A 13,735-nucleotide genomic window follows, 5' to 3' on the forward strand; every position below is an offset into this window, starting at 1 on the left:
GATCGCAGTCCTGGGCGGTTATGGAGGCCTCGCTGGAGCCCTCTGACAAGTGGCGGGTCCTCCCGGCAGCCACCCCGCCCCTGGGCAGAGACCCAAAGTCACCTTCGTTAACGTGAGCGGAGACACATCGGTGGCCCTTCTCACGGGAGGTTCCGTGAACCAGTGGTGAGGGAACGTTTGGTCCTCTGAATGAGCGAGGACATATTTGTTATCAGTCAGGGTGTCGTGGGTCCTAATGTGTCACTGGTCACGTGAAGTGATGGTATGTCCCGACACTCACGTGTCAACACACCGACTGCACTTTCGTCTCGTACGACATTAGACTCTTGCTCGTGCGTGGGGCTGATTTTCTTGTCTTCTGAGGTGACTTGTGTCTAGAGTATATAAAACTGTGATGAATGTTGTCACCACAAGGGAGACCAGGCAGCTCAGGTGTTGCCTCCGGTCTGGTACCCGGTTACCCAGAAACCCGAGGGGGCTTTGCTGAGAGACTTTGTGTGTAAGTTGCCTTTTAAGGCCGACACTACAGCTGATCCTAGAACCACCTGGGAGTTAGGGGCATCAAGCCTCTCCCAGTCAGAGATCTGAGTATAACTTTGACTCCCCAGAAGCTTACCTGCTAACAGCCTTTGTTGACCCAAAGCCTGGCCAGTAACATAACAGTCGAATAACGACGTTTTACACGCCGGGTGTATCATATACTGTGTGCTTACCATAAAGTAGGCTGGAACAAAGAAAACTGCAAAAAACTCACACGGAAGAGAAGATACGTTTACGGCACCATACCCTGAAAGTCCACCTATAAAGGACCCACGTCGAGACCCGGGTTGTTCGAGGGCCATCTGTGTCTGGAAAGCACTTTCCCGTTTACGATGATCTAGTGCTCTCGGGCCTGCGGGACGATCGGGGGCACGCTGAGAGAACAAAGGATGGGAAGAAGAGTGTGTGGCAGCCTCCTCGAGCGGGAGATGTGCCCTGACAGCTGCGTGGGCCTCCTTGCTGACGGATTCTACAGAAGTAGTGCTGTTTGGCAAAGCTCAGCATGCCTCCGAGGCACAGGCCTCCTGGCCCGGGCCCGATGGCACCGTTGCCCCCCCCCGACCTCTCGCGCTCATGAGCACCCTAAGCTTGAGAGCTCGATGACTTAAAAATTGCACATGTAGTACGCCTGTCCCCAGGTGGTGGTTTCCTGGGAAGATGGCTGATCCCAGGACTGGGGCCGGGCCCTGCGCCCAGAGGATCTGGAGAGCCAGCAAGTAAGGGAAGTGCTCGCAGATCCCGCGGTCCGGGGTGCGTCGGAGGGACGCAGGAGCTAACGAAAGACCTCCCGGTGGCCGAAGCTGGAGCTCGAAAGTGAACCAAGTGGTGCTGGATTGTAACCCAAAGCGGAAAGTCACCGTCTGTGACATAAACAGGGGTGTGAACCCGTGATGTAATTAGTGAGTGGTGGAGAAGAGACAAATCTCTCGTCCTGAAGAACCCAAGCGATTATGTAGATGGTCCACACTCAAGCGGGTGACTTCATTCCAAATAGTATGGGACGGAGAGGGGGGAGAAGCAAAGACTTCACCGTGGACAGGGTCACCCAAGGGACCTCACCGGGCGGGGAGGGTCAGCAGTGGCACAGATGAGGCTCGTCAGTGGCACCGATCACCCGTGTGACGTGACGTGACGTGACGAGAAGGGCGCGCGATCTCCGTGGCCTTCTCCCCGAACCCACAACCCAGCCCAGTCGCGAGAAAAGCGTCAGACGGGTCCCGACGGAGGGACGCCCCACATCATCCCTGACCAGTCCTGCAAGCTGGGGGGGTCAGAGACACTGTCCCGGCCCAGAGGAGCCTAAGGGGACGTGACGCCCAAACGTCCTGTGGCTCCTGGTGGGGGAGGGGGGGGGACCCAGGGAGAAAGTAAGTGTGAATAAAGCACGACCCTAGTCAATACAGTACGTCAGTGTCGGCTTGTTAAATCTGGGAAACGCACTATGCTAAGTAAGGTCTGCTCACAGGAGAAGTGAGGGGTGGAGAACGGGACTTCTCTGAATGACCTCTACCGCTTTTCGTAAATCTGAGTCTACTCAAAAATTGAGTTTTGAAAGCTGGCTGCGTGGCAGGTGTTATCTGGGGGAGTGAGGGTGGCAGAGGGCACACGGAAGGCTCCTGTTCCTCCCACGTTCACGGCGCACACGTAACGGTTTTGTGACTTGTCGTAAAAGGAATCGGCGTTTATTCTCTCGCACCGCGTAACACTCCCACCGGTCACCGTAAGATTGTGTCTCCTTCACACGGTGTTGGGTTTTCCAGCTTGGCGTCCTGCTCTTGTGGAGGTTGGACCAAAGGGGTCGGGTACAAGGGCCTCCTCTGCTGAAGCACGACTACGGAAAACACCTAACCCACTGCATCTTCCGGCTCCCCCCTCCTGGCGAGTGAGTAAGAGCGTGGGGCTGGTGCGGGGTGGGCTGCATCTGCAGTGACCACGCCTTCCTGTAAGGAACCTCTGGGACTCTGACTTCCTGTCGTGTCTGCCTTCCAAAGGGACCTCATTCAGCTGGCGAAGGCGGCTGTGAGTGGCGATGAGCGAGCCCTGGACATGTTTAACTGGAGGAAAAGCAGCTTTGGGAGTCTCCTGAAAATGGGCTCTCAAGAGGGACTGTCGTTCTTTGTCAGCCTGATGGATGGTGAGAATATTAGGTGGGGATTCTAGGACATTGAAGCGTTTAGGGGCGTCTGGTAGGGACTGTGAACAAAGAGGTGATGTCTGTGCATAAAAAAGCAGTAGCCTGTGTGTGTGCCAGCCTTAGAGTGACGCGTCAGCAGCTCTCGGCCATCACTGACCCAGCGTTCAGAGAAGGCCCTCACCTGGTCCTGATGGAGGCGGATGGGCTCGGCTTGTGTTTGGAGGGCTCTCAGGACAAGGCCCCGTTGGTACCTCCCCCCGCCCCAGCTGCTCCTGTGTGCAGCTCCAGGCAGGGGGACGGTGCTGCCCTCTTGTTGTCCAGTCTGTGTGGCCCGGAAGCGCCCTGACCTGAGCTCTGGGGAGGGAGTGTGACAGGGCAGGACGGGCGGGGGCACCGTCTGTCTGGGTCCTGACTCCTCAGTGTGAGCGGGGACACAGGCACCCGCGGCAGCAGATGAGTGCGGTATGGGGTGCAGGCAAAGAAGAGGGGTTACAGTCAAGGGAGACACGAGTGTGCATGCCGCAGGAGCGAGAGCAGGGAAGGGGGGCTCACGACGGCTTCCACAGGGTGGGCCGCCGCGCAGCTCAGCCTTGACGGGAAGAAGAGAGCAGAGGGCAGCTGCCAGGGCTGGGCTTTGCCCTTGTTAAGGTAGAGATACTGCTTGTTTCTGGAGGTAAAAAGAGACAGCTGATGGAGGGGACTTGGAGGAGGTCCAGAGGGCCAGGCGTGGGTACAGAGCCATAGGCAGTGCCGGGAGGAAGAGGCCAGCGCCAAGGCCCCCTTAGCAGGGAGTCGAGGAGATGATGTGGGAAGAAGGCCCAGTGGGCAGGGGTGTGCGGTGAGGACAAGCCTGGCTCGGGAAGGGTCAGGCCTGCCCCTCCCACAGGAGCTGTGGGCCTCGGGAGGGTCACCCTGGGCAGTCAGACCCCTGCCTGCGAGCTCGCGGGACACGTCAGCTGAGTGAACACGTGTGGGTGTCACCAAGCCTGCCACAGATGCTCGCTGAGGCGGTGCCGGCACGGTGATGTCATGCTGACCGCGGGCCTCGGCACAACCTTGAACTTGTAGGTTGAACGGGAAGTCACGTTATCCTTGGAAGCAGATGAGAGCAGACGGCGAGGGCGAGGAGGCTCCTGAGGGCAGCAGACAGGGCTGCTTGGCGGGCACTCACCGGAGGCTCCCCGCCGACTCAGAAGGCTGAGGAGGGGCTGGCAGGCCGGGCAGAGCAGGGGAGGGAGGGCCTCTGGGTCGGGAGAACGCGTGCGGCTACGGGAGGGCCGTGGCTCCAGGTCTCGGCGTCTGGGTGAGGGATGTGCACCTAATGTCAGCACATCAGGGGGAACAGAAGAGTTTCAAGGCCGCCCGGCAGGTGGGCAGGGCTGAGAAGTGAAGCTTATTTCAGAGATGGCCGGGGAGTCTATGTGCAGACGGTTTTTCAACGTTTGGTTTGTAAAGTTTTATAATGGACGTGTTTATGCTTTGCAAACGTACCTAAGTAGCTACAGGGACCGCCGGCGAGTGCCCCCCACCTGGACTGACCCCTTTGCCCTTAGGGACGGTGCACTATGTGGACGAGAAAGGCAAGACCACCGAGGCAGCGTCCACGGACAGCTCGGTGCAGGCGCTCTTCTACCTGGAGAGGAGGGAGGCCCTGGTGGTGGTCACGCGGAGCCTGCTGCTGTCCCTGTTCGTGGTGAGGCCCGCGGGCGAAGCGGAGGAAGTGATGAAGGTAGGCAGGCAGCAGGGCGGCCGGGCTGGGCTTCACCCGACCTAAGCGCCGCCGTCCAGGACCGTCACGAAGGTGACTCCGTTCCCAGGAGCTTTGCGGGAATCCGCCGACGGGCGGGGGCGGGAGAGGGCGGCCAGCTCGCAGCCTGGACACCCGGCTCTGACTAGGGACAACTGCTCACCCCGCAGCAGCAGCTCAGTTGACCTTCACGGTGGGAACGGGATGGGGGACAACGTCCTGCTTCCCACCCTTGTGCAGATGGGGCCCTCACTTCCCTCCGTCACAGCCGCCACTGCCCCCCCTCCCCTACACGTGCCCTGTTTTGCCCGAAGGCGTGTCAGTCGCCCTCCTGGGCAGCACACGTCCAGCTGTGGGGCTGCCGAGATCCAGCGAGGCCTGGAGCAGGTGTCTCAGCCCCATGTTGGCCACTGCTCTCGGCCTGCCGCTCAGCGAGGGCTGGTCCACCCTGCCTCTGGCCAGTCCCCTGGTTTGTACCAGCTGAATCCATGTTCCTGAGAGAATTCTGAACTTCTCCTGAAGATGATCCTGTAGGTTACCGAGCTGATTGATTTCTTGTGAATAGGTGTTTACACAATTACTTAGGTGCCCCTGGCACAGCAGTGGAAAATAGGGTCCTGAGTCATGTGGACCCGGGTCCAGATCCCCGTGAGCCTCTCACTGGCCGGGGAGCCCGGGCAGAACGGGGTCACGACACCTGCCCGAGAGCGTGTGGCCACGTCTGAACGGGGCTCGCCTTGGTAGTTGCTCTAGAAACGCGCTCACCGTGCACCATGTGCGGAAGCCACAGTCATTAGCCACTTAACATACCACAGAGAGTCGTGTGGCTGAGTGGGGGTCGCCTTTCCATGTGTCTCCACCCGCCCGGCTGGCACATCCCCACCAGGCCACCACACACTGGACGCTCTGGGCTCCAAAGAGCAACGTGCTTCCTTCAGGTTGTTTCTCGTCATCAGGTCAAGTTGAGTGGGAAGACGGGTCACCGGGCAGACATCGCGTTGATTGAGGACAGCGTGCTCGTGACCGCCGTAGGGGAGCCCATCCTCAGGTAAGAGCCCGGATGCTCGGCAGACACCGCCATTGAGGGTCAGTCCCTTTGGAGTCACATCCATACAACCAGCTCTGAGGTCAGAGGGTAGAGCACAGCACCGACCCAGGCGTCCCCTCTCGGCCCTCACCGGGCAGGCCCGTCCCGATTCCGACGCGTGGTTTTCTCGAGCCTGGCGTATGTGGAATCACGTCTTGGCTTATCTACCTGCCTTTGCTCCATATGATACTTGGGTTTCTCCCATGTTAATGGCTGTGGTTGGGGTCCCTTCTTTCTCGTTGTGACCTGGTGTCACACGAACCCTGCTCCCTTTGAATATGAACAAGGCATCAAATAGATCTAAGCATAATGACAGCGGGCCTTGTATGTCAGAGTCCCTCGGGCTCCGTCTGCTTCCCGATCGCTGTGCACATTGAGCAAGACCCTGGGAGGCGGGGAAGGGCACGACATGGTCCCCCGAATGGCGCCATCTGCCTTTCGTTGCAGATTCTGGGATTTGGAAGGAGGAGAGAATTACGTGCTGAGTCCAGAAGAGAAGTTTGGTTTCGAGAAAGGAGAGAATATAAACTGTGTTTCTTACTGTAAGGTCAAAGGTGAGCCTTGTCGGGTGCCGGAGAGAGAGGCGGCCTCAGTCCTCACTCTGTGGGCTGCAAAATGGCTGGTGGCGACTCAGAGAGTGGTAGATTGGTTGTAACTGTCAGTCGCCTGAGCAAAGTCACTGGGGAGCGGGAAAATGACAGCACGTGAAGGTCGGCGGGTTTGCTCGACAGTGTGGCCACCGTGGGTACAGGCAGGTGACCTGTGTTCCCTCCTGAAACCGCGAGGAAAAGCGGGGGAAGGTAACAATACGCATGCATGTGCCTGTACGCACGTGTGCACGTGTGTACACACACGGAGGACAGGAAGACGGGCGACGAGCCAGGCCATCGTTTATTTTGTGCCTGCTGGGCACTGGGCGCCAGGCTAGCCCCGCAAGCAGCACTGAACGGGCACCCAGACCCCTGCTCTCGTGGAAAATCCGGAGGAGCAGCGCCAGCACCCCCGGCGCACGCGGGTGGGGGCGGGGCCGGTGCCGGAGCTCACCGGGCAGAGGGCTGGTTCGGATGTTTGAGAGCCTTTGCCCCTGCCTTTGACCCTTTCACCTCAGAGAGCTTCGTTTTTACCCGCAGGTCTCCTGGCAGCGGGCACCGATAAGGGGCGAGTTGCCATGTGGAGAAAACTGCCGGGCCCGCAGAGCGGCCGAGCGGCCGAGGGCAAGGACAGGTGGGCCGTTCAGACCCCCACTGAGCTCGAAGGCAACATCACACAGATCAAGGTACGCGGCACCGGGGCGCTGGGCACTCTCTCCGCCCTGCGACGGCGGAGGACGTGGTTGGCTTTGCACCTGCCAGTTCCTCAGCCTAGGGCCCTATAAAAACAACAGAATGACTCTGAAGGCCTTTGGGGTTTCGGAACTGTGGATACGGGACTGTGGGTGTGTAGTCCTCGGTACCTGTGTTCTCCGTCCACCCACCCTCTCTCCACGCTGACAGCAGCTTTGTCGAGATGGGTAACACCCTGGTTTTCCTTTCAGTGTATTCAGAGTGTGCAGTCCTCCCCCTCCAACCCCCCATCCCCTGTCCTCTGCGCACACGCGCGCGCTTTCTGTCTCTGGGTTTGCCCGCACTTGGCGTGTCATAGAGACGGAACCGTACAATCCACCACTTTCCGTGTCCGGCCTCTGTCACCGAGCGTCACGTGTCCCCTGTCCATGCCCGTTACGGTGCACGTGGGCGGTTCATCCCTTCCCGCACCTGAGGGGCGCCCAGTGCGGGCATGGACCACGTTTCGTTTCCGTTCTCCTTCCGTCCGTTCCATCGATGGACACATGGGTTGTTTCCACGTCTGGACTTTTTGTGACTCACGCGGCCGTGAACGTTTGTGTACAAGTTTCTGTGTGGACATATGATTTCATTTCTCTTGGGCGTATGCCTTTTCTGCTCTTTTATTATGAATTGTCTCCCTGTCGATGGCCCGTATTTGGGGAGATGCAGTGTCACACTTTCCTTCGCTTCTCTAGGTGCCGTTTCCTATATTGTTTGAATATGTTTGTAGTGGCTGCTGTGAAGGCCTGTTAAATGTGACGTCTGGGCCTTCTGGCAGTTTCTGTTTGCTTTTACTTTCCAGGGTGTCTGTCATACTCTCCTGTTTTACGTGGCTCTCGATTTTTGGTTGCAAACCGTTCCTCCAGCTGCCCCCCCCCGCCTCTAGGGTTTCTTGCTGCCGCTTGTTTATTTGTTTGGTGGCTGGACCACCGCAGTGACGTCTCTGTCCCCTGGCGCAGCAGGGACCGTGAGGCTCTCTGACCGTCCTCTCCCTGATCTGCCGAACTTCGTGCCTCAGCCGCCCTCAGCCGCTGGCCAGTGGCTCTGGGCATCAATTGCCCCACGGTCCAGTCCCATCCGATTTGGGCAGGTGTGGTGTTTGAGCTCAGGGTCGGTGCTTTGTTGTGACCCAGTAAGGCCGCTCTAGGTGTGTCTGTCCCCCATTCCCTCTGGGCATCGGTCTGGCTTGTGGGGAGCTTGTAGCTCTCGTGAAGCTCCCAGCCTCCTCCCCATGCTCACACCCAAACCCCCGCTCTCTCCGAGAGCACCCTGAGACTCGGACTTGCCCACGTTCTGTTTCCAGCGAGGTCACCTCCTCTGGGGAGCGCTTCGGAGCTCTGTTCCCGTGGGCTGGGCTGCCTCTCCTCCTGGGGGAAGAAAGTCTGAGTCACCCCTCCAGAGCTCAGAATGGGGACGGTGGCCACTTCCGTGCAGCGATACCCTGCCTGCCCTGCGAGCAGGGAGCCGGGCTCCGCGGCCTGTGGTCTTCTCAGGCCGCCTCTCCCAGAGTGGAGCCCACGCACCATGAGCGAGCCGGGCGCGGGCGTGGGGGCCCGGCATTCTCGGGCACCCCGTGAGCCGCAGGGACCCCACCCTGACAACGTGGAGCCGGGGGAGTGAGAAACACCACCTGGGAGATGCTGTGGCCGCGATGAGACAGGGAGCCGACCTCCCGGCCACACCTGCCTGGGGCGGGGGGGAGGGCGCCACAGACGCTGCTGTTCCTGCCGGGTCCAGCGGACTTTCCTTCTTCATTTGCCTCTTGCGCAACTTCCAGAGCGTTAGGTGGCCATTGCCTCACACTTTGCTCTGGTTGTGCCCGCCCCCGCCTCAGGGCTCCTGACCTGCTGCCTCAGACCTGGTCCTCAGACCTGCGGTGTGCGGTCCTCTGAGACCAGATCTACCTAAGCGCAGCCGGGTCAGGACAGGAGGACACACGTGCTAAGCGGTCAGGGGCGCCATATGGCACTTTGGGGGCTACCCTTAGACCCTTGTGGCACAGCCGGAGGTAAAAGTCGCTTCTCGGTGAAGTAGGGAGTTAAATATCTTACTGAGGCCAAAACGAATGGCTGCAAAGAGCATAGATTATTATCAGGTCGGCAGAGAACGTACGACTTTCTCAGATTTGAAGAGATAGGAAGAGCCCTGCTAATTTTCCTGAAGAACTTAAAGAGAAACCACGTAAGCGCTGAGACATTCCTTAAAGAGAAGCCTCGATCTTATAAAAGTGTCATTTCTTCCCAAGTAAATTTACCCATCACATGTACGTCTGTGCAAATCATGACCTTTTTTTTTTTCCCCTTCCGGAGGAATTCAACAAAGTTAACTCCTCTGGGAGAGCACGTGGCACATGGCTGAGGAAAACACGTACAGAATCGGAACATTTCCGTATCCCCGACTAGACTATATCTCAAAACCAGAGCAATTAAAACAGTGCACGCTGGTCGCGAATGGGTAAACGTAGCTGTGGAACGGGATAGCGCAGCCAAAGCCAGACTGAGTTAGATTTGGAAGGTGATGTGAAGTTATCAAAGCAGCAGTTCGTGTCACCGGAGGAGAGCCACGCGATTTAATACACCGTGTCAGCCTGCTGTCCGTTTACAAAGAATAAACATCCCTAAGTTGACAATTAATGGGTCAGAACAGACCCGAGACGGAACAGCCACGTCAGCGTCTCCCTGTCGCGTCACACCTCGAGCGCCCGCGTTTTACGGTTTTCTGTACAGCGCGTGCTTTACGCTTAAAAATCTGTAAATCGGTTTCCATAACGAGGGGAGGTAGTGCCGGGAAAACTGTCGACGCTCCGCGCGCGTGCCGCTCTCCTGACCGTGCCTCCCTCCTCTTTGCCCCACTCTCGTCTCGTCTGTGGCGCGGAACCCAGTGGGGCTCGCGGAAGAGCCTGCTGGCGGTCAACAGCATCGGCTCCGTGGTGATCCTCAGTGAGCAGGCCATGTGCTCACACTTCCACCAGCAAGTGGCCGCGGTGCAGACCTCCCCAAGCCTGCTCAGCGTGTCCTTCCTGTCCACGGGCATGACGCACAGCCTGCGCACAGACATGCGCGTCCGCGGGGCGTTCGCCACCAAGGTGACCGCGCGGGGGACGCTGGGCTCGGCCGGGCCCTTCGGTGTGGGCAAAGGACCCGGCCAGCTGTCTGGGTCACTCGGGGCGGTAAGGGTGCCGGTGGCAGGTTGCTTTATGATCTCCGTGACTCTCTATAGGATGCCGTTGCCGTCTGGAACGGGAAACAGGTGGCGATCTTCGAGCCTTCTGGAGCCACGTTACGGAATGCAGGTGAGAGCCTTGTCCCCCCACGGGGGGGCTCAAAGCACCCTGCTTTATCTTCTCGCCATCTAACGGGGTGCCGGTGCCCGTGGTGTGGGCCCTGGCCCAGGGCTCCGGCCCTTCACTGATGGGCGGCACCCTCCCGAAGCCAGCGGGGGTGGCCGGGAAGCCCTCCTGGGCTCCGGGACAGCGAACAGCCGCAGTGCTTTCTGGGGAAGGGGGTTGCTACGATAACCCGGCTTCTGAACTGGTTCCCGACCCGCTCAGAGCAGGAGCCCCGTGGCACCTTGACCAAAGCCAGCCTGTGTCTGGAAACGTGAGATGGGCCGTCAGAGACGCTCTGTCAGCCTCGGCCTCCTTCTCACGGGCGCCTTTCCCTCACTCTTCGGCACAGGCCTGCGGGAGTGTCCTGGGGCTGCTGTGACAGTGACCGCAACCTAGGCAGAAATTTTCTCTCTCACAGCCATAGAGGTCAGGAGTCCAGACTCACTTTCCCCGGGGCCAAATCGAGGTGCCGACAGGCCGCGCTACCCCCTGAGCACTTGGGGAGTCTGTCCCTCGCTTCTTCCAGCGTTTGGTGGCTGCTGGCCATCCTTGGCTTGGGCCCCATCGTTCCAGGGCCTACCCGCACCGTCACCTCGTTCCTGTTGCAAATCGGCTCCCTCTTACGGGGACGCTTGTGGTTGCCTTTAGGGCGCACCTGAGTCATCCGGGACAATCTCCCCATCTCACAACCCTCCAGCTTTGCCCTTATCCTAACATTCACGGCTCCAGGGATGAGGACCTGACAGCTCTGGGGGTCGTGTCCAGCATACCCGAACGACCCTCGGGATGCGCTTCTCGGCCGGCTCTCCTATACGGTTGTCATGCCCACCCGTGCTGACCCCACGGGTCCGGTCATCGCGTGCTCTGGCAGGCTCTCCCTGTGGGCTTGTCTGAGCCGCTCTCACGTCCCTGGGGGTGTTGCTCCCTCACCCCAGAGGAGGCTGTCCCCGCTTCCCAACCTCTCCCTCCTTTTCTCCTCTAACACTTCATTGCCTAAATTTTCCTAGAAGCCTTTTCTTGCCCTGCCTCGTGTTCTGGCCTTACTTAACGCCCTCTCTTCCAGGGCAGACCCCCTCAGGGCAGGGATGAACTTCTTGCCTCACGGGATGTGTGTCATCACCTCCCTGATTAGATAAGAACCAGTCTCGACCCAGAGACTAAGGCTGGTGGCCTCCAAAGGTCCACCTAGAGTGGACGGACACCTGCTTGAACAGCCGCACCAGCTACTAGTTGGAGGAGAGAGGAGACGGCTAGTGAGTGGGGCAGGGCGGGGTCCCTAGTGCCGCAGCCCCGCACCAGCCCCGGGCCTGCATGCGCTGTCCCCGTGCCTCGGGCCTCGCTTTCCTGCAAGAACTCACCCCTCACTGCGCTGTGGTGAGGGCCGGGGCGAGAAGGAAACGTGCGTGAGGAGCTGAAGTCTGAGCACGTGTGCAAAGGTGGGCTGCCGTCGTATCCTGTTCATCTCTCGTCCTAGGAACCTTCCTGTGTGAATCTCCAGTGTTAGCCATGCACGAGGAAAACGTTTACACCGTGGAGCCAAACCGAGTTCAAGTTCGAACCTGGCAGGTAAGTCATTGCTCTGGAGCGAGAGGGTTTGATGGTAAAGCAACTAGAACAGTGTAAAAGGCCATCTGTAAGTCCAGCCACAGCCACTTACTGACTGCACGCGGCCAGACCGTAGTCCCCCAGCCCGGTGCTTGGTTGTAAACTGGACTCCAGGCTGGCTGCTCCACCCGTGACTGCCGGGATTTGTGATATCGGCGGGCGGGGCAACGGCCCCGCACAGTGATAAGGACTGGATCGCTGGACCCCGAGTCCACGGGCTGGAAGTGGGAGGAAACGTTTGCTGCAGTTACTGTCCATCCTGAAGGCTCTGGACAGGCCCTGCCCTGCATGTTGTGTCCGTATCCCAGACACGCGCAGGAGCCCGGGGCTGACCTGGTGCGTTAGTTTCCTGAGCCTGCCATCCCAAAGCACCATAAATCGAGCGGCTTAAGGCAATAGAAATTTATTTTCTCACAGTTCAGGAGGCCACAACCCAGGGGTGGGCAGGGCTGGCTCTTTCTGAGGTTCTGAAGGAGCGTCCATCCCACGCATCCCCTGCTTCTGGTGGCCCCGGCGTGCCTTGCTGTGCAGATGCATCGCTCCGTCTCTGCCTCTGTTCACTTGGCCCTCTTGTGTCTGTGTCTTGTTTTCTGTGTCTTATAACGGTGCTTGTCCTCGGATTTAGGGTCACCCTAATCCAGAGCAGTCTTCTCTTGAGATCCTTAATTCCATCTGCAAAGACCTTTTTTCCAAAATAAGGTCACGGTCACAAGTTCCAGGTGGACAGATTTAGGGGCCACCACTCAGCCCAGGACACGCAGCAGCGTTGTGTCAAGGTCGGGGAAACTTGCACGGCCCTGGTCTCAGCTCTTAGTGGGACTGCGTCTTCTGTCTCTGAGTCCTTTGCTGGGATCCGTGTTCGGTTTCTGTGGGCTGCGGTTCGCCTGCGCCGTGTCATCCACTGCTCACCCTGCGTGCCGCAGATTTCCAAGTTCTTCCTGGTGGGGCTCAGGGCGGGTGGGAAGTGCCCCTCGGGGAGGCCCTGGAGTAGAGCCTCACGTGGGGATGCCGCCCCCCGCCCCACCTCCGCCGTGAGGTCCTCAACCTGTTTGAGGTGGGAGGGGAGGCAGAGAGAGAGCTGCAGGGAAGGAGGCCAGAGCCCGCTGCCGCTGGCATTGGTCGGGGACACCTGTTGAGGCCAGGAGGGGCCGTGTTAACAGCCCATGCATGGCGCAGCTATGTGAGCACAGGTGGCCCGCGGGCCCCGCTGTAGGGTTGGGGGGTGGACAGCCAGCAGAACTGGGCTCATCGGGGAGTAGCAGAGAATTGCATCCGGGATGAGCAAGTTACAGCAAAACCACAGCAAGTCTGCAGAACCGGGAGAGGAGGCTCTTCTGCGGGTGCAGGGAGGCTGTTGTAGACAAAACGTCCCCTGGGGTGAGCTGGGGGCTGGGCTGTTGTGGGAGGGGACCTCCCTCCTGCTGGGGTAGCAGTCTACCCTTGAACAACTTACAGGCAAGGGGGCCAAGCCCCCAAGCAGTCAAAATCCACATGTAACTAGACTCCCCAAAACTCTGGTGACCGGAAGCCTTACCAGTAGCACAGTTGGTTAACGCATATTTTGTAATACGTGTTGTACTACACTTGATCTTAGCCGAAAGGCCAAGAAGCAATCATCTGTGTTACATACTGTATTTTGACAATAAAGCAAGCTAGGGAAAAGAGAAGAAAATCACAAGGAAAATATCTTTAGTCTGTACCATATTTACAAAGAAATGTGCAGGTCAGTGTGTAAGTGGACAGCGCGGCTCAGAGCCCTGTTGTCCAAGGGCCAGCTGTGTATCCACTTGCCCCGTTGGTCTCTTCCTGTGGAGTCTGCAACCGACCTGGCAGGTGGGGCTGAGAGCGCCCCCTGCCGGCCTCCTGACTCTTTTTTTTTTTTTCCTAACATTTATTTTTGAGAGAGAGAGAGAGAGGAAGACACAGAATCTGAGGCAGGCTTCAGGCTGTGAGCTGTCAGCACAGAGCC

General features: G+C 58.8%; 1 protein-coding gene across 1 annotated transcript in view; it reads left to right on the forward strand.

Moving 5' to 3' along the window:
* The window catches only part of LOC125926186 (intraflagellar transport protein 140 homolog), a 41,545-nt gene extending 28,970 nt beyond the window's left edge, over positions 1-12,575 (forward strand). The window contains exons 2-10 of the mRNA XM_049635379.1: positions 2,266-2,422; positions 2,532-2,674; positions 4,228-4,403; positions 5,378-5,469; positions 5,956-6,062; positions 6,639-6,784; positions 9,715-9,918; positions 10,053-10,125; positions 11,636-12,575. Coding sequence (XP_049491336.1) covers positions 2,266-2,422; positions 2,532-2,674; positions 4,228-4,403; positions 5,378-5,469; positions 5,956-6,062; positions 6,639-6,784; positions 9,715-9,918; positions 10,053-10,125; positions 11,636-11,784 — 1,247 coding nt within the window. The 3' untranslated portion in view covers positions 11,785-12,575. The remainder of the gene's footprint in view (positions 1-2,265; positions 2,423-2,531; positions 2,675-4,227; positions 4,404-5,377; positions 5,470-5,955; positions 6,063-6,638; positions 6,785-9,714; positions 9,919-10,052; positions 10,126-11,635) is intronic.
* The last annotated feature ends 1,160 nt before the right edge of the window (positions 12,576-13,735 follow it).

Source organism: Panthera uncia, chromosome E1, assembly GCF_023721935.1.
Source record: "Panthera uncia isolate 11264 chromosome E1, Puncia_PCG_1.0, whole genome shotgun sequence".
NCBI lineage: Eukaryota > Metazoa > Chordata > Mammalia > Carnivora > Felidae > Panthera > Panthera uncia.